At 39.1% G+C, this 23,281-nt stretch overlaps 1 protein-coding gene across 4 annotated transcripts in view; it reads left to right on the top strand.

Moving 5' to 3' along the window:
- The window catches only part of LOC134957824 (dimethylaniline monooxygenase [N-oxide-forming] 2-like), a 118,519-nt gene that overhangs the window by 54,794 nt on the left and 40,444 nt on the right, over positions 1 to 23,281 (top strand). For 3 of the 4 annotated variants that reach the window (XM_063940017.1, XM_063940018.1, XM_063940019.1), the window contains exons 2-3: positions 12,274 to 12,405; positions 15,447 to 15,635. In XM_063940017.1, the coding sequence (XP_063796087.1) occupies positions 12,274 to 12,405; positions 15,447 to 15,635 (321 nt within the window). The remainder of the gene's footprint in view (positions 1 to 12,273; positions 12,406 to 15,446; positions 15,636 to 23,281) is intronic. The other variant, XM_063940020.1, reaches the window with a different exon arrangement.

Here is a 23,281-nt window from a genome sequence, read left to right as displayed (position 1 = left end):
AGTGTCCACTAGGGCACACTATATTCGTACAAAATTTTTTGTTATATATAAACAAACAATAAAATAAGGATAGAAAATACATCAAACATAGCGGCCAACTAACTAGTTCATATTGTACTTCTGACTTCAATCAGCAGGAATCAGATAATGATTCCCCTTCCAGAGATATAAATATCTATCTTAATGAATAAAGGTATTCAGAGGATTATGTTCATTGTACCCACGTATTACAATGGTATCCAGTTTATAGATCCACCATGATTCAAGATTCTTTAATAAAAGAACACAGTCTCCACCCCTTGGTAGCTCCTGCACTTGGTCGATGACCATACACTGCAGGGATGAGACTTGGTGACTATATTGCAGAAAATGTTTAGCCACAGGCTTTTCAGTCTCATGGGTATCATTAGCCAATCTGATTGAATATCTATGGTTAGCCATTCTGTCTCTAAATGGTCTCTTCGTCATACCAATATAGTAAAGGCCACAAGGGCAGGTCACAAAGTAGATTACAAAGGCGCTTGTACATGTTAGATTGTATCGAATAGGAATTTTGGCACCACTGTGTGGATGACGGAACTCCTTGCCACTAATCATTGAATTGCATGTGGTAAACCCCTTACATTTAAAGCAGCTTGTCCTTCCCGACCGTAGCCAATGTGAAGGCAATTGTGACGGTTGCATAGTTGAATGTATAAGCAACTGGTGCAAATTGGGGCCCCTACAATATGCACTCATTGGTGGTCTAGTGCCACGTAGCTTTAGGTTAGGGTCTGTAGCCAATAGTGACCAATGTCGATTGTAGGTACTCTTCGTCACATGTGCAGTGTGATCATATGTACTAATATGCACCATTCAATCCTGAGAAGTAGATTTAGCAGCTTTGTCCATTGGATGTCTAAAGCGGTAATAGGCTTTGTTGATAAATCTTTGCAACGTGGTAGGTGAGTACCCTCTTTGTAGGAACCTGGCTTTCATTTCATCAATCTGCACACTAGCAAGTTCATCACAGGAGTTTTTTCGAAGTACCCTTAGAAACTGGGAAACCGGGAGACTTTCTTTTAATATTGGAGGATGTTGGCTAGTAGCTTGTAGAAGCATATTTCTGTCCGTCTCTTTACAGAATAGCGTGGTATATAATACTGATCCATTCCTCCACAATGTAACATCCAAGAACACAGCTGAGTTAAGATTCATATAGAATGTGAATCTAATAGGTTCATTGAGTGTATTAAGTGTCTTAATCATATCAGTTAATTCGTCCCCAGTGCCAGACCAGAGTAAAAAAAATATTGGCAATAAATCTATTGTACAATAACAATTTATGCCCATAATTTTGGAAGATACATTTGTGCTCATACAGTATATAGCCATATATAAATTGGCATATGCGATTGCCAGATTTGAGCCCATTGCTGTGCCATTGATTTGTGCAAAATACTCTGAACCATACATGAAATAATTTTGTTTAAGAACCAATTCTATCAGACTAGTTATAAATTCAATAGGCGGCTTAATATGCCCTGCCTCCAATAAATGTTGTCTAATAGCATTAATACCCTCTTGATGTGGGATGACAGTATAGAGTGACTGGACATTCAGGGTTACCAACCACACATCTGAATCAAGTAATTTAAAGTCCCTGATCTTGTCCAAAAAATCAGTTGTACAACATATATAGCTGGTGGTATTCACTAACAGAGGCTGCAAAAACTGATCCACATATCTAGCAAGGGGCTGTAAGAGAGATCTCCTGGCAGAGATGATGGGTCTACGGAGGCTGTGTCAGTATGCTCACATCTGACATGCTGGATTGATGTCTCTTATGGCTGTCTTGAGAAAGGCCCTTCATGCCGAAATGTCAACATGTTTCTGATGACTTCGATGTGCCAATAAAATTTTGAAAAATTCATGGATTGGTAAGTGCCCTCTGTTAAGACCTGAGGTCTTATACAATTTGGTATATGTGAATGACCTATTAGGCTTTCTTGAGGAGCATCCCACTGGTGATAATTACACAGATGAGTGCAGACACAAAACCTGGAAAATATATATATATATATATATATATATATATAAAAAAATTTTTATTTATTGGGTCAATAATAAGCTGCACATTCAGATCCAGATCAGTCTCACGTGTGAGTTTGTTAATAAGCAGTCTGTGTCCCACTTTCTGATGTATCCTGCTGCTTCATCCGTATTGGAACCAGAACCACTGGTTCAATGTACATAAAACAGAAAGAAAGTGGAGGGCGCAGGTATGAGTAAAACAATTACAATTTTATTTAATAATAAAAACAGCTCACCTACATCTTAGCTTCAGGTGATTAGCTTAATGCTCTTATGCAGTGGTTGAGCCTCCGGAAAGCTCCCACCCGCTTGCACAGCAGACCTCGAATGCCGCAAGCACAGCTCGTTACTGCACAGGGACCAGTCAGGTGACGTCATAAGCCACACCCAATGCATTTTGTCAGAGGACTTCAACAGGGGGTGTGACCTTGATCTTACCCGCAGTTATTTTATACACATCTGTATTCTATCATAGGTTTAAATTCTTCATTAACTCCATTACGTGGTAACATGGATCTTCTTAATTGTATCCTTAATCGCAAATCCATTTAAAACTTTCATATATAAACTAAAATTATATGTTTCAAATTACATTACAATTTCATATACAAATAAGCTTTCTAGAGGCATCATCCAACACAATTTTATATTGGTCTAATCTATCTCTATAAACCAGTTATATCCCTAGCTTTCTACATCCATCATATATATATTCCATTGCCTTTGTGGATAACTTTAGTGACTCTTAAACAGGTCACCCATACTAATATGCTATCTTGAAATGGTGATGACTCTAAACAGCCCATACGTTCACAAAAAAATAATATATTTAATTAACAATATAATAATACACCATCCTTAAGAATCACTAGTATGTAATAATATTTAATATGGAAAGATATAAAAAATGCACATATATAAATAAAAAATAGAACAAAACAAATATCTCCATAACATCTATCACTCATCAATACTTCAAATCCATGACATCTCAAACTGCACCTAAATACTCCGTACAGTATCCGCTCCTAGTGAGGCAAAGGGATCAAATAATCCAACAACAATGACCCATAGAGCAGATACCTCGGACGTACCCTAGTGCAGAAAAGATGTGATGTAGTAGTTTTCATTCAGTCCCATTGGACTAATAGTTTCTAAGGCATGTATCCAAAATACTTCTCTTTTGCTCAACTGTTTTAAAATATCCCCTCCTCTCTCATCTAACTTTACGTGCTCAAGAGCCTTAAAGCTAAATTTGCTTATATCACCTCTATTATATTTCAAAAAATGCCTCGGAACACTATGTTCCTCACATTTCTTAAGTGTGCTTCTTGTATGTTCCAACATGCGTATTTTTTAACTGTCGTTTTGTTTTCCCTACATATGTTGCTCCACAAGCACATTCCACCAAGTATATTACACAAGTAGTTTGGCAATTTATAATTTCCTTTATATCCCAGGATTTTTTCCTATCTCTATTCCATATTTTTTTATTTTCTTTACTTATATACGGACACATTTTACATCTGCCACAGGAAAAACACCCGGTTGTTTTATTTAACCAGGTGCTGTCCTTTAACTGTGACAAATTACTGGGTGCTAAAATGCTTTTCAAGGTTTTCGCTCTCCTAAAAACTACTTGCAGTCTTTCTGGCAGTGAACCGCTTAAAACCGGATCAATTGCCAAAACACCCCAGTGTTTAGTGAGAATATTCTTAATTTCTCAATTTCTGGTATTAAAACCTGTAACAAAGGTCATGGAAGCTCCAGTTCTTTCCGCTTTGTCCTTTATAGGTTAGTAAACTTCTTCTATCTATTTTATCTGCTTTCTCTTTACATTTCTCAACTAATTTTAGAGGATATTTTTTTCTCCAAAAACCTACTTTTGTATAACTCTATCTGTTGTTCATACATCTCATTCTCCGTACAATTTCGTTTTACACGCAAAAATTGTGAATAAGGTATATTCGCTATCCAATTTTTATAATGACAACTATTAAAGTGGACATAATTGTTACTATCTACTTTCTTTATATATGTAATTGTATATGTACTTATATTTCTTCCAGGGCTCCATTTACTGGTATCTATAACTATATCTAAATATTCAATTCTTTCTTTTGGAAAGTTACAAATAAACTTTAAATTATAGTCATTTATATTCAGATACCTCATAAATTCATAAAAATCGCTCCTATCTCCTTTCCAAATTACCAGTATATCGTCTATATAACGATTAAACGAATAGAGACATTCTGAGAAAGGATTGTTATAAAAAAATAACTTCATTTTCCTATTTTCCTAAATACAAATTAGCTAAACTGGGCACACACAGTGTACCCATCATGCTCGCTGTTGATTGTAAAACTGGCCCTGAAATTAAAAAAAATTGTTTTTAGCACGTACTCAAAGCATTATAACAAACATATTCTCATATCTTCATTTAGGGTTTCCTCTCTACTTAGGAAATAATAAATCGCCTCAAGACCCTCCTTATGTGGTATGCTGGTGTACAATGACGCAACATCAATTGTACACCAGCTATACCCTTCCTCCCAAATCATTTCACTCAATATCTTTAGTATATGTATGAAATCCTGCACAAAAGATTTTAAATGGCATACATATTTTTTATGTGTATATCAATATATTTGGAGAGTCTGGATGTGGCAGATTCTATCCCGGAAATAATTGGTCTCCCGGGCGGTTTATCAAGCCTTTTGTGTATCTTTGGGAGAAAATAGAAAATAGCCACTCTCGGGTTTGGTTTGTAGACATAACTTGTCTCTTCTTTACTAATACATCCTTTTTGGAGACCATTATCTGATAGCTGTTTTATGTCTTCTAATATTCACCCACTTGAATCAGTGGTGAGTTTAGAATATGTGGTTATATCTTTTAACAACCTCCCTGCCTCCTCTAAATAATCACTTCTATTCATCAGAACTACCCCACCCCCTTATCCGCCATTTTATTTACCAAATCATGATTTTTTTTTTTAAAGGGTTAATATGGCATTCCTTTCATCTTTCCCTAAATTATCCTTACATTGTACATCCATTTTACATAATTCATCAAAATCTTTTATTATCAATTTGGAGAATATTTCTATATAGCTACCTCTTGATTCGAGGGGATAATAGTTAGAACCCACTTTTAAACCAGTCGTATTCTCAGTTTCATTTCTACTTAAAATGGCTTCATAACGTCAAGGTTCTCGCAAATTTATTTGCGTCTATAAATAATTCAAATTTATTAGGGTTTTTATTTGGAGCAAAAGATAGGCCCCTCTGTAATAATTTAATCTCACTATGTTTTAATTCATGATCAGACAAATTGAAGATACCGGTTATTGGTTTGCTCTCCTTTGTTTGTTGCCTTTTACCTCCTCTCTTTCCTCTCTTATTTCTTCTTGGATTTTTCTTTTTAAACCTGCCCTCGGACTGTTGACTTTTTCTGTTCCTGCTGGATCTAATCTGTCTCTCCCCATCCATCCTCTCTGTAAAAAATTCTGATGTTGTTCTCAATTAGTGGGAGTATTCAAGGGATCAAATCTATTTTGAATAGGAACTTTGTATCTCTCATTTTTCTGATACTTCCTATTCCTATAAGGAACCTGCTGCCATTCATTCTGTCTCGAGGTCCACCCTTGCCAATTTTTGTTCTTATTTTCATATGTAAATGTATTCACCTCATAACCATTTCTCTTTCTATCATTCCAATTCCTTACATGACCTTCTTTATAATCAAACAAATCCCTTTGAATTTTTTTCACCTTTGTATCAATAACTTCCTTCTCTATTATTTTTTTTTTTTTTACTTTTGTTTTCACTTTCTTTCATTAGATCAATATATTCCTTTATTTATTTAAGAGGTTCCATTTTTTTAAGAGATTTTAACAGAGAAAGAAAGAATCGGATTCAAGTGGGTGAACTCTGTCCCTTACAATTTTATTGTTTAAAATACAATTTATTATATTTATTAAAATTCGGTATGAACATGCCAGCCTTATCTGAAAGCCTGTAGGGCTATGTATATAAATATATATTCAGCCCCATGGGCTGAGTAAAGCGAAGTATTAAAGAAAAAATGATTAAGAGAAAAAATGTGACAAGAATAATGTGAAGAAAACTTACATGTGTGTTAGTGAATAAAGTATTACAATTATTGTTTGTATCCCATTCTATCGTGTGGATGTAGTTAATTAGAGACTTGTTCTGATGTTGATTTAAGGCTCTTGCTGGTAATACTTAAAAGCCTGGAGTCAAATGTTTACATGCAGAGTGTTGATTGATACATTTGTCTCCATATTTGCTTTAGTAGCTTGTGTGTGAAAACAAGTATCCAAAAATGTGCCTTATCATAGGGAGTTTAACTCTCCTTTATTGGCACTCTATGAGAATTATAATTTTAATTATTTTTATCAAAATGATATTATATTTCATAAAGCAAATAGTGGCTCCTGTGTCTACATACTAAACCACAATTGATAATAATAAGGTGCCTTTTAGAACAAAATAGGGGGCTGTGGGAATGTTATTACACAAATATTTATATCATGTACACTGCTTTTACCCATTAAACATACAGGATTTTTTGCACACAGCTTTTAAGCACAATCCCCTTTATGTCAGTTCATTATCTTTTGCTCACATAGACAGTTTGCTCAGCAATACCTCAATACTTTACTGTTTGTACAGTAATATCTAGTATGTTACTGACAGGCTTTATAAGTCAGCTGCTCTGGTATGGGTGGGTGTCCCCACTGACACGAGAGCTATTGGAGCTATATTCACTGATATTGTGTTAATGGTAAATGCACCAGCTGTCTTCACCCACAGTGACTGCGGTGATATGATGCTATACAATTTTAACTTTGAACCTGTAACAATTTCAGAAAAATCTAAATAATTAGGATCCTAGAATGGATACAATGCTACCCATGTGCATTTCGCTTTCCTAAAGCTTCGTCAGGGCTATAGTGATGCGCGCCCGCCGTTCCTGACAGCTATATGGAGCGCAATAGCCAATGGGAGGTGAATTCCCTGTCACAGCTCCAATTAGAAATCATGTCCGTGTAATTTAAAATCCTGTCCGTTAGGATCAATTGGTGACGAGTACGAGGATGTCTTTCGTCGTCAGTGCTTCACGACGTTCTTTGTCATGCCGGGTCCCGTCACACATAATACATTGAATGGTCCCGGAGTCTGTATATTCATGCTGGGCCTAAGTCACTGTTGGTCTATTGCCAATGTAATATCCCATATATGTATACTGACTTAATATTGATTTGTGCCGGCCTTGTGTGATGTTTAAGTATATTAGTAAAAGAGTGCTGATTATTGTTGCGTGTCTATTTCATTATAATATACATATTGATAAATGTTGTGTATTGTTTGTCATTTGTACGTGTATTGGTGCATATAAATGGGCCATTTTTTTTGCAGCTATTTATTACCTGTTTTATATTTATGGTTGATAAGCATGGATTTAAGGCAAAGGAGATTTGATGAGTGTCATAGAATTTTTAGTGAACACCTAGGTACCAGAGGGGGAATGGTTAAACACACATCTGATAATGATGTGGATCTTGATTCACTATGTTTACAGATAGAAAAGCTTTTAATTAAGGAGATGAAAATTAGTTGGGAACTTACTACTTTAGAGAAATATATTGAGGCTAAGCGCATCCCTAGAGGTTTACGAATATTTAAAATGCCAAGATTCGGGAATGAGAGCAAAAAAATTATAGATGCTTGGTATGAAATATTAGACGAATGTTCTTATAGTCTTATCGGAGTGATAATACATGAAAGAAAAAGAGAACTTAAAGAAGTAGATTTTGAACTAATTGAACTAAACAAAAAAAAAATAGAACCTGTTAAATAAAGGAATATACTGATCTAATGAAATAAAGTGTAAACAAAGTAAAAAAAAATTAGAGAAGGAAGTTATTGATACAAAGGTGAAAAAATTTCAAAGGGATTTGTTTGATTATAAAGAAGGTCATGTAAGGAATTGGAATGATAGAAAGAGAAATGGTTATGAGGAGAATACATTTACATATGGAAATAAGAACAAAAATTGGCAAGGGCAGACCTCGAGACAGAATGAATGGCAGCAGGTTCCTTATAGGAATAGGAAGTATAATCAGATAAAATTAGGGATACAAAGTTCCTATTCAAAATAGATTTGATCCCTTGAATACTCACACTAATCGAGAACATCAGAATTTTTTACAGAGAGGATGAGCGAGGAGAGACAGATTAGATCCAGTAGGAACGGAAGAAGTCAACAGTCCGAGGGCAGGTTTAAAAAGAAAAATCCAAGAGGAACTAAGAGAAGAAAGAGAAGAGGTAAAAGGCAACAAACAAAGGAGAGCAAACCAATAACCGGTATCTTCAATTAGTCTGATCATGAATTAAAACATAGTGAGATTAAATTATTACAGAGAGGCCTATCTTTTGCTCCAAATAAAAACCTAATCATTTTGAATTATTTATAGACGCAAATAAATTTGTGAGAACCTTGACGTTAAAACGCCATTTTTGAAAAATAAAAATGAAGCCATTCTAAGTAGAAAAGAAACTGAGAATACAGTAAGACTGGTGTAAAAGTGGGTTCTAGCTATTATCCCCTCGAATCAAGAGGTAGCTATATAGAAACATTCTCCAAATTAATAATAATAAGATTTTGATGACTTATGTAAAATGGATGTACAATGTAAGGATAATTTAGGGAAAGATGAAAGGAATGCCATATTAACCCTTGAAAAAAATGGTGGATAAGGGGGGGAAGGTAGTTCTGATGAATAGAAGTGATTATTTAGAGAAGGCAGGGAGGTTGTTAAATGATATAACCATATATTCTAAACTCACCACTGATCCAAGTGGGAGAATATTAGAAGAAATAAAACAGCTATTAGATAATGGTCTCCAAAAAGGATGTATTAGTAAGGAAGAGATAAGTTATGTCTACAACCCCAACCCGAGAGTGGCTATTTTCTATTTTCTCCCGAAGATACACAAAAGGCTTGATAAACCGCCCAGGAGACCAATTATTTCTAGGATAGAATCTGCCACATCCAGACTCTCTGAATATATTAACATACACATAAAAAAGTATCCCATTTAAAATCTTTTGTGCAGGAATCCACACATATACTAAAGATATTGAGTGAAATGATTTGGGAGGAAGGGTATAGCTGGTGTACAATTGATGTTGAGTCATTGTACACCAGCATACCACATAAGGAGGGTCTTGAGGTGATTTATTATTTCCTAAGTAGAGATGAAACCCTAAATGAAGATACGAGAATAGTTTTGTTACAATGCATTGAGTACGTGCTAAAAAATAATTTTTAAAAATTTCAGGGCCAGTTTTACAATCAACAGTGTGGGAGCACGATGGGTACACAGTATGCGCCCAGTTTCGCTAATTTGTATTTAGGGAAATGGGAAAATGAAGATATTTTTAATAACAATCCTTTCTCAGAATTTCTCTATTTGTTTAATCATTATATAGACAATATACTGGTAATTTGGAAAGGAGTTAGGAGCAATTTTTATGAATTTATGAGGTATATGAATATAAATGACTATAATTTAAAGTTTACTTGTAGCTGTCAAAAAGAAAGAACTGAATATTTGGATCTAGTTTTAGATACCAGTAAATGGAGCCCTGGAAGAAAAATAAGTACATATACATATACATATATAAAGAAAGTAGATAGTAACAATTATGTCCACTTTAATAGTTGTCATTATAAAAATTGGATAGCGAATATACCTTATTCACAATTTTTGCATGTAAAACATAATTGTATGGAGAATGAGATGTATGAACAACAGAAAGAGTTATACAAAAGTAGGTTTTTGGAGAAAAAAATATCCTCTAAAATTAGTTGAGAAATGTAAAGAGAAAGCAGATAAAATAGATAGAAGAAGTTTACTAACCTATAAGGACAAAGCGGAAAGAACTGGAGCTTCCATGACCTTTGTTACAGGTTTTAATACCAGAAATCGAGAAATTAAGAATATTCTCACTAAACACTGGGGTGTTTTGGCAGTTGATCCGGTTTTAAAAGGTTCACTGCCAGAAAGACCGTAAGTAGTTTTTAGGAGAGCGAAAAACTTGAAAAGCACTTTAGCACCCAGTAATTTGTCACAGTTAAAGGACAGCACCTGGTTAAATAAAGCAACCGGGTGTTTTCGCTGTGGCAGATGTAAAATGTGTCTGTATATAAGTAAAGAAAAGAAAAAAATATGGAATAGAGATAGGACAAAATCCTGGGATATAAAGGAAATGATAAATTGCCAAACTACTTGTGTAATATACTTGGTGGAATGTGCTTGTGGAGCAACATATGTAGGGAAAACAAAACAACCGTTAAAAATACGCATGTTGGAACATAGAAGAAGCATAGTTAAGAAATGTGAGGAACATAGTGTTCCGAGGCATTTCTTGAAATGTAATAGAGGTGATATAAGCAAATTTAGCTTCAAGGATCTTGAGCACGTAAAGTTAGCTGAGAGAGGAGGGGATATTTTAAAACAGTTGAGCAAAAGAGAAGTATTTTGGATACATGCCTTAGAAACTATTAGTCCAATGGGACTGAATGAAAACTACGACATCACACCTTTTCTGCACTAGGGTACGTCCGAGGTATCTACTCTATTGGTCATTGTTGTTGGATTATTTGATCCCTTTGCCTCACTAGAAACGGATACTGTACGGAGTATTTAGGTGCAGTTTGAGATGTCGTGGATTTGAAGTACTGATGAGTGATCAACAGATGTTATGGAGATATTTGTTTTGTTTTATGTATTCATTTTTGTTTCGTAGTTATATATGTGCTTTTTTTAATATCTTTCCATATTAATATTACTATATACTAGTGATTCTTCAGGATGGTGTATTATTATATTGTTAATTAAATATATGAATTTTTTTGTGAACGTATGGGCTGTTTAGAGTCATCACCATTTCAAGATAGCGTATTAGTATGGGTGACCTGTTTAAGAGTCACTAAAGTTATCCACAAAGGCAATGGAATATATATGATGGATGTAGAAAGCTAGGGATATAACTGGTTTATAGAGATTGAATAGACCAATATAAAATTGTGTTGGATGAAGCCTCTAGAAAGCTTATATGTATATAAAATTGTAATGTAATTTGAAATATATGATTTTAGTTTATAAATGAAAGTTTTAAATGGATTTGCGATTAAGTATAAAATTAGGAAGATCCATGTTACCACGTAATTGAGTTAATGAAGAATTTAAACCTATGATAGAATACAGATGTGTAGATGGGTATAAAATAACTGTGGGTAAGATCAAGATCACACTCACTGACGAAGTCCTCTGACGAAACGTGTTGGGTGTGGTTTATGGAGCGTTGGACATGCTGACGTCACCTGGCTAGTCCCCGTGCAGTAACGAGCTGTGCTCGTGGCATCCGAGGTCTGCTGTGCAAGTGAGTGCGGTCGGGAGCTTTCCGGAGGCTCAACCACTGCATAAGAGCATTAAGCTGATCACCTGAAGCTAAGATGTATGTGAGCTGTTTTTATTATTTAATGGAATTTTTAATTGTTTTACTCATACCTGCGCCCTCCACTTTCTTTCTATTATATATATATATTTACTGTGTGTGTGTGTATGTATGTATGCATGTAACAATGTGTGTGTATGTATGTATGTATGTATGTATGTATGTGTGTGTGTGTGTGTGTGTATATATATATATATATATATATATATATATAATTTTTTTTTTAAGTTATTTATATAGCGCACACATATACCGCAGCGCTTTACAGAGAATATTTGGCCATTCACACCAGTCCCTGCCCCAGTGCAGCTTACAATCTATATTCCCTGCCACATGTACACACACACATTCATGCTAGGGTTAATTTTGTTGGGAGCCAGTTAATCTACCAGTGTATTTTTGGATTGTGGGAGGAATCCGGAGTATCCGGAGGAAACCCAAGCAAGTACGGGGAGAATATACAAACTCCACACAGTTTGGGTAATGGAAGGAATTGAACCCATGACCTCAGTGCTGTGAGGCAGTAATGCTAACCATTACACCATCCGTATTGCCAAATATATATCCATATCTATATCAATGTATGGTTTTGAATGTAGCACATATTGTATAAATAATGACAAAAAAAATCATTGGTATATATAGATCACCATGAAGGTTGCAGTGATCGGAGCAGGGAACAGTGGTCTTATCGCCATCAAATGCTGCTTAGATGAAGGATTGGAGCCGACTTGCTTTGAAATGAGTGAAGACATTGGTGGCCTCTGGAGGTTTACTGTAAGTATCTATTTCACAGAATTATATTGAATCTTCTCATTTGCCTAAAAAATGCAGTTTTTGCTTAATCCTAATAAAGTTAAAGTACTGTAAAGATCTTATAATGTGTAGCAATAGTAATAAAATGAGCAGTAGCAGTGTACAGAGGTGTAATATGTAGCCATGGCACCCCGGAGCACGTGCATTCTATGGCAACACCTGCTCCCACCCTTCCCCCAAATTGTCCCTTGGAACAAGCATGTGGAGGGAAATTAAAAGGAAACCTAAAACACATATTGGCCCCCACAGGAAGAAAAACACACACTGGCCCCCACAGTAATAAAAAAAAACCCACACACATTGGCCAAAATAGTCACAAAAATACACGTTGACCTCCACCTGACATCATAAGGTCCTTTCTACGGTGGCCAATCCCAGGCCACTTTTTCAATCCCAGGCATCACGATTGAAAAATGGTCAATCTCGGGATTCCTGGGATACCCGGGATTGGCTTTCTTAATGGTGTGTCTCCCCCCCCCCCCCCCCCCGACCCGCCTCTCCGCACCTGCCTTGCAGATATAAATCAACTTACCAAACTGCAGGGGCAGGTGGATGTGGAAACTTCATGCGGGCGCTGTGTTGTCTGCAGGTGACGGCCGACGTACCATCGGTATCTACGGCGGCGGGTGACTGTGCAGCATGACCTCAAAGTCAGAGGTCATGCTGCGCAGGGGGGAGGAGGGAGCCAGGCAGCGTTCAGAGGTCACGATGAACTGGGCAGCGTTGAGCATCCTGGGGATGGTCAATGCTGCCTGACATTAGAGGTCCACCTGATCCCTCAATCCCCAGGATTGGAGCATCCAATCCCAGGATTGAATCCTAGCCTATTTTTGGCTAGGACTAGGGTGGCCAATCCCGGGATCAGGATCAGTGGGAACCCGGGATTGGCCACCCTAGTCGTTTCCAGGGAAGGAGCTCACAGTGTGTACCTGCAGTAATTAGAGATGTGCAGTGGGCACTTTTTGTGTTTTGGTTGTGGATCTGGATCCCTGCTCGTAATTTAGATCTGGATTGGTTTTGCCAAAATCACCCTTTCGGATTTTGGGTTTGGTTTTGGATCTGGATGATTTTTGTAAAAAACATAAAAACAGCTAAAATCACAGAATTTGGGGGTAATTTTGATCCTATAGTATTTGTAACCTCAATAACATTAATTTCCAGTCTATTCTGAATACCTCACACCTCACAATATAGTTTTTAGGCCAAAAGGTTTCACTGAGGTAGCTGGATGACTTTGCTAAGTGACACAAGTGTGCGGCACAAACACCTGGCCCATCTAGGAGTGGCACTGTAGTGGCAGACAGGATGGCACTTTTAAAAACTAGGCCCCAAACAGCACATCATGCAAAGAAGAAAAAGAGGTGCAATGAGGTAGCTGGATAACTTTGCTAAGCGACACAAGTGTGCGGCACAAACACCTGGCCCATCTAGGAGTGCCACTGCAGTGTCAGACAAGATTGCAGATTTAAAAGCTAGGCCCCAAACAGCACATGATGAAGCTGATCCACCAGTCATGAACCTAGGCCAAGGCCTTAGCCTTTCCTTGCCACTTTGTGTAGTGAATGGCATATTGCCAATTTTACGTTTCTCATCAGATAATTTCTTTTTTTTTTTCTGATTATGAATTTTTGCTTCTTGGACTTTACATACCCTCTATGACATTGGGCATCGGCCTTAGCAGATGACATTGATGGAATTGCATCGTCAATGTCATGACTGGTGGCAGCAGCAGCTTTAGTACTAGGAACTGGAAGTGGTTCCTGATTTTCCACAATTTTTTCCTCCAAATTGTTGTTCTCCATTTCACAGGACAGCACCCCTTTATTATTACAGCACACAGAACAGTGCCCCTTTATTTTCACAGCGCCCCTGTATTCTTTACAGCATACAGGACCAGTGTAATGTTATTTTAAAAGCAGCAGCACCCCTGAATATATACAACATACAGGATCAGTGTAATGTTATTAAGACATCAGCACCACTATATTTCACAGCATACAGGAACAGTGTGCTTTTAATTTTTAACTGCACCCAAACTTTTATAGCAGGCAGGGCCAAGTAATGTTGTTAAGACATCAGCACCCCTATATTTCACAGTGTCCCTGCCCCCGTGCAACACAGTGACAACCAGGACAGCAACACATATGTACAGCTGCAGCACCCGGCAGTAACACCAGGGACAGCCAGGACAGCCAGGACAGCACCCCGAACACAGCACAAATAAACAACAGTGACTGCAGCTGCATACCAACAGAGCACACACTAACCCCACGCCACCACCCACAGAGAGACAGAGGTCTGTCTCCCTCACTCTCCAAGTCCGGAGTGAAAATTGCGGCGACACGCGGCTGTTTATATGGGATCCAAAGCCTGCAAGAATCCGACTGCGGGATGATGATGTTTTGCCTTGTTCTGGTTTCTGAGTCTGGCGGGATCCGTGCTTGGGACATGAAGTTCGGGGGGTTCGGTGCTCAGGGATGCGAACCCGCTCATCTCTAGTAGTAATACCCCTGGAGGGATAGTCAGCTGGAGAGGTGGGAGCAAGAAAGGCCAATACTCAAGTTATGGTGAGAAGCCTAGTTGGCTGGTGGTCAGCCAACTGATGCCCATGGTTGGAGCAGGCGCCTTGAGTATGACATCCACCCACGCAATGCCCCTTGCAGTATATGCAGTATCAAAAGTTGTGTTTATGTAATGTACAGGGCTGTTACAATTAAATTATCAATACTTAGAGCAATCAGGAGCAAGTTTTAAGGCTCAAAATGAAAAGAAATATGGACAATAGGTACTTCTGTGTATTGTGTGTGTGCGGTTTTCCCCTGCAGAATCAGTGTCAGCATTCAAAAGAATATATTAAGAAGCTATACTTGTCAAGTTCTACTGAATTTCTGTTTTCCTCCCACCACACTTTTACTATAGTAGGCTCTGTAACACATTTGTTTGGAATGATTACGTTTCAGTGATTTCACTCCTTCTATCCATTAATTCAAATTTGCCTTCAGCCAGAAGTAGAGAATGGCCGAGCAAGCATCTATAAATCCGTGGTCACCAATACCAGTAAAGAAATGATGTGTTATAGTGATTTCCCGTTCCCAGAGAACTTCCCCAACTTTCTTCACAACTCTAAAATGTTGGACTACTACAGAAGATTTGCAGAGAGATTTGGTCTTCTGAAATACATCCACTTTAAGGTAAAAGAATTAAAAAAAAATTACAGAACACGGAATACTCTACAACACAGGTTCTCAAACTCGGTCCTCAGGACCCCACACGGTCCATGTTTTGCAGGTCACCTGTAGATTTTTGAAATGTGACAGTTGATGACACACAGTGCAGCTGCTGGGTGACATGGAAAACGTGAACCGTGTGGGGTCCTGAGGACTGAGTTTGAGAACCACTGCTCTACAATGATCTGCTTTATGTTTCTCCAGTATCTATTATATCCACATAGATTATATCAATTTGTTTCTGAAGCTGGTTTGGAGATTTTTGAGATTGTTGTATTTGATAATAAAATAACCTGTTATCCCTAGGTGAAACTATAATAATCCTTAAAAATACCAAGATTAATATTATCTATAATTCCACAATTTTTTTTTTACTTGTGTGATTATTGCTGTTGAATGAATTCATGAAAAGAAGTTTCCTGATAGAGACCCTGAATAAATACACATTGATGCCTTCAGTTTGAAGAGTTACTGCAGATCCTATTTTGTTAAAAATACAATGAATGTGTGTAAATTACATCTAAACCGGAGTTTGTGTTGCTAGAAAAAAACAAAAACATTTCAAACAAAGTCTGTTCTGCATCCCAATCTACCACCAACTGCTAATTGTATTTAGTTGACCTACCATAGTGGCTATGGGATCATTTAACAGCCAGAAAAATCTGATTGCCAACACACATTTATACCTGTTACATTCCTCTATTAAACTCTTAGAGATTCTTATAGATTATATGACAAAAGGGTTTCAAGACCCCGAAACGTTGGCACCTTGTGACCACATTTTTTTCATATGTTTGATACAATATACGTTTGTTTTTCTACCATCGGAGTGCCGCTGCCTTACTGTATTTCCTCCTTTTATGTATCTATTGCTGCGGAGGGCACCCATACTTATTGTTTATACTGAGAGTGCCGGGCATTCTAGTGTTATATATATTTATACTCCTTTGTCAAACAGCAGCGGCACTCAAAGGGATTTGTAATAAAGTCAAACGTGTATTTCACATCAAAGTAATAGCCGACGTTTCGGGGCTCGCACACCCCTTTGTCAAGGTGAGAAACAAACATACAACAATCAAGTGATTACCTTTATATTGTGAAGAAGCCCGCCAGTGCACCTCACTCCGGCCAGCGCCATGGGTTTCCGCTCTGTTGCTGGTCCTTTCCTGGTGACGTCATCCGCCCTGCGCCGGCCGGTCGCCATAGAAACCGCGACGCTGGCCGGTTCCGTCACCGCTGATTATTAATTTCACTCCCCGAATGCACATAAGACACCTCTGATCTTAACCCATATGTGTCTCTCAAACAACAGGATCCCTCCACCTTATAACTGAATTAAAGTCAGCATGATTGGTCACTGAAGTGGAGGCAGGACCCCAATCTTATAACTCTCCAAAATACCAAAGCTACATGGAAATGGAACTGCTAGCATCCATACACAGCCATGCCAAAAACAGAAATTTAAATAAAACATCTGAGCGATGACGTCAGTGAAACGCAAACGTCATTTCCGGTGACGCACTTCCGCATTAGGCGCCGATGCGCGCCAGAACCGCAATTATCCACAGGAGGAGGGGGACAATTAAGGGGGTATTTAAGTGGCTCCCGATGCTTAGAACCTTATGCTTCTGAGGAAGGTCGTTTGGACCGAAAGCGCGCTTAAGCACAAGGTTCCTGTCATCTGGATCCCACTCATGACATTGTTACAGCTGGCTCTGTTTTGAATTCGGTTTCCGGCACTGATTCCAGACCGGTGATATACGCTTTTTATTATATGTTTTATGTAAGTGTGTTTTTGTCAGAATAAAATCTTTTTATGGTAAAGTTCTACTGCACCATATATCCTTTTTTCTGAGTTTTCAGTACATCTGTGGGGATTGATGTCTCACACCATCTAGTGGAAACTATGCAATACTGATTCTTGCATTGAGGCACCCATGAGAACTAATGACCGATGCCATCTGGTGGATGATATGCACTATTGACTCATATTTATGTGAGTTGAACTATTAAATCCCATATTTGTTCTTTACCAAAATTGGTTGCACTATGTTTGTATGTTTCAATTTTGCAGATTTATATGACAGCAATTGCAAACTCGATTGTTACTAAAAAGTAAGCTGTTAAAGAAATTTTCCATTTTGTCTTGGTGAAAGGTAGCGCCAGGTGTGGTCACCATATCTTGTTCAAAGTATATAGGTGGTTGATGGGAGGGGAGGGCAGTACCAACAGACCCTATAATGCCAGAAGCAAGCAACGGCTGGAGGAAAAGGAGAGAAACACAACAAAATTTGACTGCCACTTCAAATAGTGACAGCGAAAGTGTACTGCAGGATTCGGATGATTTATCAACAACAACTGATGTCCCTTTAGGGACACCTTTGGATATACCCAAAGAGAAAGGAAGAAGAGGACGTCCAACCGCAGGGGCGGGCAGTGCTCGAGGATCAAGAGGTCGCTCAAGAAACAAGAATCCTTAGTGTTTAACCTTTCTGATAGATCCTTTTCTCAAACTGAGATGGCGGTCTTAGAAAAAGGACTGTCTTGTGCCAACTACCACATTCAACCCATTGAATTGGCAAATTGAACTTCATCGCTTTTCACGCAAACTGAGGCTTCGGGAATATTTTCACACTCCTAATGTGGACATTAATACAGCCCAGGCGTCTGATGTACCTCATCAAAAATGTCTTAATAAACGTCACAATTCCACTTTTGACCCTCCCTCAATGAACCCTTCTATACAGTCTTTTACCATGCTACTGGATGCGTCAGTAACGAAGTATATGTCGGCTTCAACGTCAGTACAACAGAATTTGTCTAGATCTGAAAAAATTGCCTTGAGACAATTGGGGTCTTACAGAAACGTGGTCTTTTGCCCCGCGGACAAGGGGGGTGGACTGGTGGTGTTGAACCTCACTGATTATAATAAAGAAATAGATTCCCAGCTGGCAGATAGGGATACTTATGAAATCCTATCACAGGATCCATCTAAGGAATACCAGAGGGAATTGTTTACTCTTTTGGATCAAGCACGTATAGAAGGAAAGCTGTCCAACAAACTTTGTGAGGCTTTGAAGCAGGAACATCCACTGGTCCCCATCTTTTTTACTGTCCCCAAAATTCATAAAAATTCGACCACGCCGCCTGGAAGGCCAATCATTGCAGCCTGAGAATCCATCTTTCAGCCTGTGTCTATCTTCCTGGATAGCATCCTCCAACCTTTAATAGTGAAGCATGAACGCTTCATTAAAAACACTACGAGTTTTCTGGAACATCTCATTCCACTGGTTGATCTACCTGTTAACACATTAATTTGTGTGATAGATGTTAATAGCCTCTATACAAGTATTCCTCACGAGGCTGGTTTACAAGCGATGAGAAACTTCCTGATGGAAGAAAAAATGGATATAGTGGATATTGATGTGTTTATGAATTTATTATCCATGACACTAAAAAAGAACTTCTTCCTGTTTAATGGTAGTTTCTTCCGACAGAAGACAGGATGCGCGATGGGGAGCAACGTCTCCCCTTCATTTGCGAATGTGTTCCTGTTTCAGGAGGAAGAGTCTTTTTCAGTGATGAGTCCATTGCTCAACATATCGCATTATTCACCAGGTACATCGACGACCTGTTCATATTGGGGACAGGTGGGAATGAAGCGTTCACTCAGTTGATGTCAAGAACGAATGCTAGATCTTCACCTATTAAGTATACCTACCAGATTAGTGAGACTTCTTTGAATTACTTTGATGTCCAGGTCACATTGTTGAAGGGCAAACTCAGCACGAGTCTTTATTCCAAACCCACAGATAAAAATGTGCTTCTGCGAGCAAATAGTCATCATCCCAAGCCCTTGAAAGAGGGCCTTCCCCGATCACAAATGATCAGAGCATCTAGGATCATAAGTGACCGATCCACATTGGATCTGGAATTGGACAAATTAATTGCCAAGTTTGTGGTTAGAGTATACGACCAAAGGAAGTTAAAGTTACAGAAAGCAGAAATCATGGCGATCCCAAGGGAAAATTTATTGGAACCTTCTGTTTAAATAGATAAGGACATTTATTCCATTTGTTAATAAATTCAATATTGCGAGTCCGGTCATTCAAAGAGCGTCCAGGGCACTTTGGCCTATAGTATCATCAGATAATTCCCTACGGGCATTTAGGGATAAACGCCCTATGATGTGCTTCTCCAGAGGCCGGAGCATTAAGGACGTCATAGTCCATTCCGACGTTACAGGATTCCTGACAACGGTGGACAAAACACCAACATCTTTCTTGAGCAAGCAGCCGGGCTTTTACAAGTGTCTTAAGTGCACGACATGCACTAATATGATTATAGGTCCATCCTTCAAAAACCCACATAAAGAAAAAGTGTACCGGATCCGTCATATACTGACCTGTACTATGACACATATTGTATACCTTATTTCTTGTCCATGTGGAAAAAGATGTTGGAAAATCTATACGGACGATGAGGGAAAGAATGGCCTTGCATAGATCTTCCATTAAACAGGCCCTGTTGGGGAAACAGTCGGAACAACCTGTGGCCAGACATTTTGCAATGGCAGGACACACGTTAAACGACCTTAAACATCAAATTATAGATCACGTGCCCAAAAATGCCAAAGGAGGGGATTGAGACCGCAAACTTTTACAAATGGAAACGAGGTGGATCTACGAGCTCAACACCATTAATCCCTTGGGTTTGAATGAGAAGTTCTCATGGAACATTTTCCTGTAGATATACATTAGACCAGTGGTAGACAGTAGCTGGGACTGATGGCCACTCCGGCCCACATTAGTTTATAACAGCCCTTTTTAATGGGCTTCAGATGCAGTTGGTGTTTGTGGTGGTTGAAGTGGATGCAGGGCCTTATGTATATACTAATAGTTGTATTCCCCTCCACTTGTGTTTACGGAGGGTGTTTTGTTAGGATTTTTTACCTAAATGTATTTATTCATAGAAAGCGTTTTGTACACATTGAAATTGATGGATGCTTGCTTGCTTATATAACGCATCAGTTTTTTAGTCTCTTAGGGAGACAATACTGGGAATCTATATGTCTGCCACATGATGCCAATAGCAACGTAAATTGTAGAATGAGGTTTTTAAAGTTTGTTTACACTATACACGTCCAATTTATTAGATTGAATTTTTGATCTACCGTATCTACATTTAAAAAAAAATTGTTATGAATGAAGCACTCACACTTTGAATATGTTATATTCATCTTAGCACTATCTGGTTTATTTATTGTAGTCACAGTTACACAGCAATCTATTTAGGGACTTATTATTTGGTTACTTTTTACCTCAGATGTTTTATTTAAATTTCTGTTTTTGGCATGGCTGTGTATGGATGCTAGCAGTTCCATTTCCATGTAGCTTTGGTATTTTGGATAGTTATAAGATTGGGGTCCTGCCTCCACTTCAGTGACCAATCATGCTGACTTTAATTCAGTTATAAGGTGGAGGGATGCTGTTGTTTGAGGGACACATATGGGTTAAGATCGGAGGTGTCTTATGTGCATTCGGGGAGTGAAATGAATAATCAGCGGTGACGGAACCGGCCAGAGTCGCGGTTGCTATGGCGACCGGCCGGCGCAGGGCGGATGACATCACCAGGAAAGGACCAGCAATGGAGCGGAAACCCGTGGCGCTGGCCGGAGCGAGGTGCACTGGTGGGCTTCTTCACAATATAAAGGTAATCACTTGATTGTTGTATGTTCGTTTCTCACCTTAAGGGGCGTGCGAGCCCCGAAACATCGGCTATTACTTTGATGTGAAATACACATTTGACTTTATTACAAATCCCTGAGTGCCGCTGCTGTTTGACAAAGGAGCATATACCATAAATTCCAGAGGGCACCGGGGTACAGCTGCCATATGATATGAAGGGAGGAGTGCCGGTCCAACCAGCAAGTATGTATGTACAGTGTGTGTGTGTGTGTGTGTGTGTGTGTGTGTATATATATATATATATATATATATATATATATATATATATATATATATAATATTTTACTTACCGATAAATCTATTTCTCGTAGTCCGTAGTGGATGCTGGGGACTCCGTCAGGACCATGGGGATTAGCGGCTCCGCAGGAGACCGGGCACAAAAATAAAGCTTTAGGATCAGGTGGTGTGCACTGGCTCCTCCCCCTATGACCCTCCTCCAAGCCTCAGTTAGGATACTGTGCCCGGACGAGCGTACACAATAAGGAAGGATTTTGAATCCCGGGTAAGACTCATACCAGCCACACCAATCACACCGTACAACTTGTGATCTGAACCCAGTTAACAGTATGACAAACGTAGGAGCCTCTGAACAGACGGCTCACAACAATAACAACCCGATTTTTTTGTAACAATAACTATGTACAAGTATTGCAGACAATCCGCACTTGGGATGGGCGCCCAGCATCCACTACGGACTATGAGAAATAGATTTATCGGTAAGTAAAATCTTATTTTCTCTGACGTCCTAGTGGATGCTGGGGACTCCGTCAGGACCATGGGGATTATACCAAAGCTCCCAAACGGGCGGGAGAGTGCGGATGACTCTGCAGCACCGAATGAGAGAACTCCAGGTCCTCCTTAGCCAGGGTATCAAATTTGTAGAATTTTACAAACGTGTTCTCCCCCGACCACGTAGCTGCTCGGCAGAGTTGTAATGCCGAGACCCCTCGGGCAGCCGCCCAGGATGAGCCCACCTTCCTTATGGAATGGGCCTTGACAGATTTAGGCTGTGGCAGGCCTGCCACAGAATGTGCAAGTTGAATTGTGCTACAAATCCAACGAGCAATCGTCTGCTTAGAAGCAGGAGCACCCAGCTTGTTGGGTGCATACAGTATAAACAGCGAGTCAGATTTTCTGACTCCAGCCGTCCTTGAAATATATATTTTCAATGCCCTGACAACGTCCAGCAACTTGGAATCCTCCAAATCGCTAGTAGCCGCAGGCACCACAATAGGCTGGTTCAGGTGAAACGCTGACACCACCTTAGGCAGAAACTGAGGACGCGTCCGCAGTTCTGCCCTGTCCGAATGGAAAATCAGATATGGGCTTTTATACGATAAAGCCGCCAATTCTGACACTCTCCTGGCTGAAGCCAGGGCCAGTAGCATGGTTACTTTCCATGTAAGATATTTCAAATCCACCGATTTGAGTGGCTCAAACCAATGGGATTTGAGAAAATCCAAAACTACATTAAGGTCCCACGGAGCCACTGGGGGCACAACCGGGGGCTGTATATGTAGTACTCCTTTTACAAAAGTCTGGACTTCAGGAACTGAAGCCAATTCTTTCTGGAAGAAAATCGACAGGGCCGAAATTTGAACCTTAATGGACCCCAATTTGAGGCCCATAGACAATCCTGTTTGCAGGAAATGTAGGAATCGACCCAATTGAAATTCCTCCGTGGGGGCCTTCCTGGCCTCACACCACGCAACATATTTTCTCCAAATGCGGTGATAATGTTGTGCAGTCACCTCCTTCCTGGCTTTTACCAGTGTAGGAATGACCTCTTCCGGAATGCCTTTTTCCCTTAGAATTCGGCGTTCAACCGCCATGCCGTCAAACGCAGCCGCGGTAAGTCTTGGA

Source organism: Pseudophryne corroboree, chromosome 9 (assembly GCF_028390025.1).
Source record: "Pseudophryne corroboree isolate aPseCor3 chromosome 9, aPseCor3.hap2, whole genome shotgun sequence".
Taxonomy (NCBI): domain Eukaryota; kingdom Metazoa; phylum Chordata; class Amphibia; order Anura; family Myobatrachidae; genus Pseudophryne; species Pseudophryne corroboree.
This window is presented reverse-complemented; position numbering and strand designations above follow the sequence as displayed.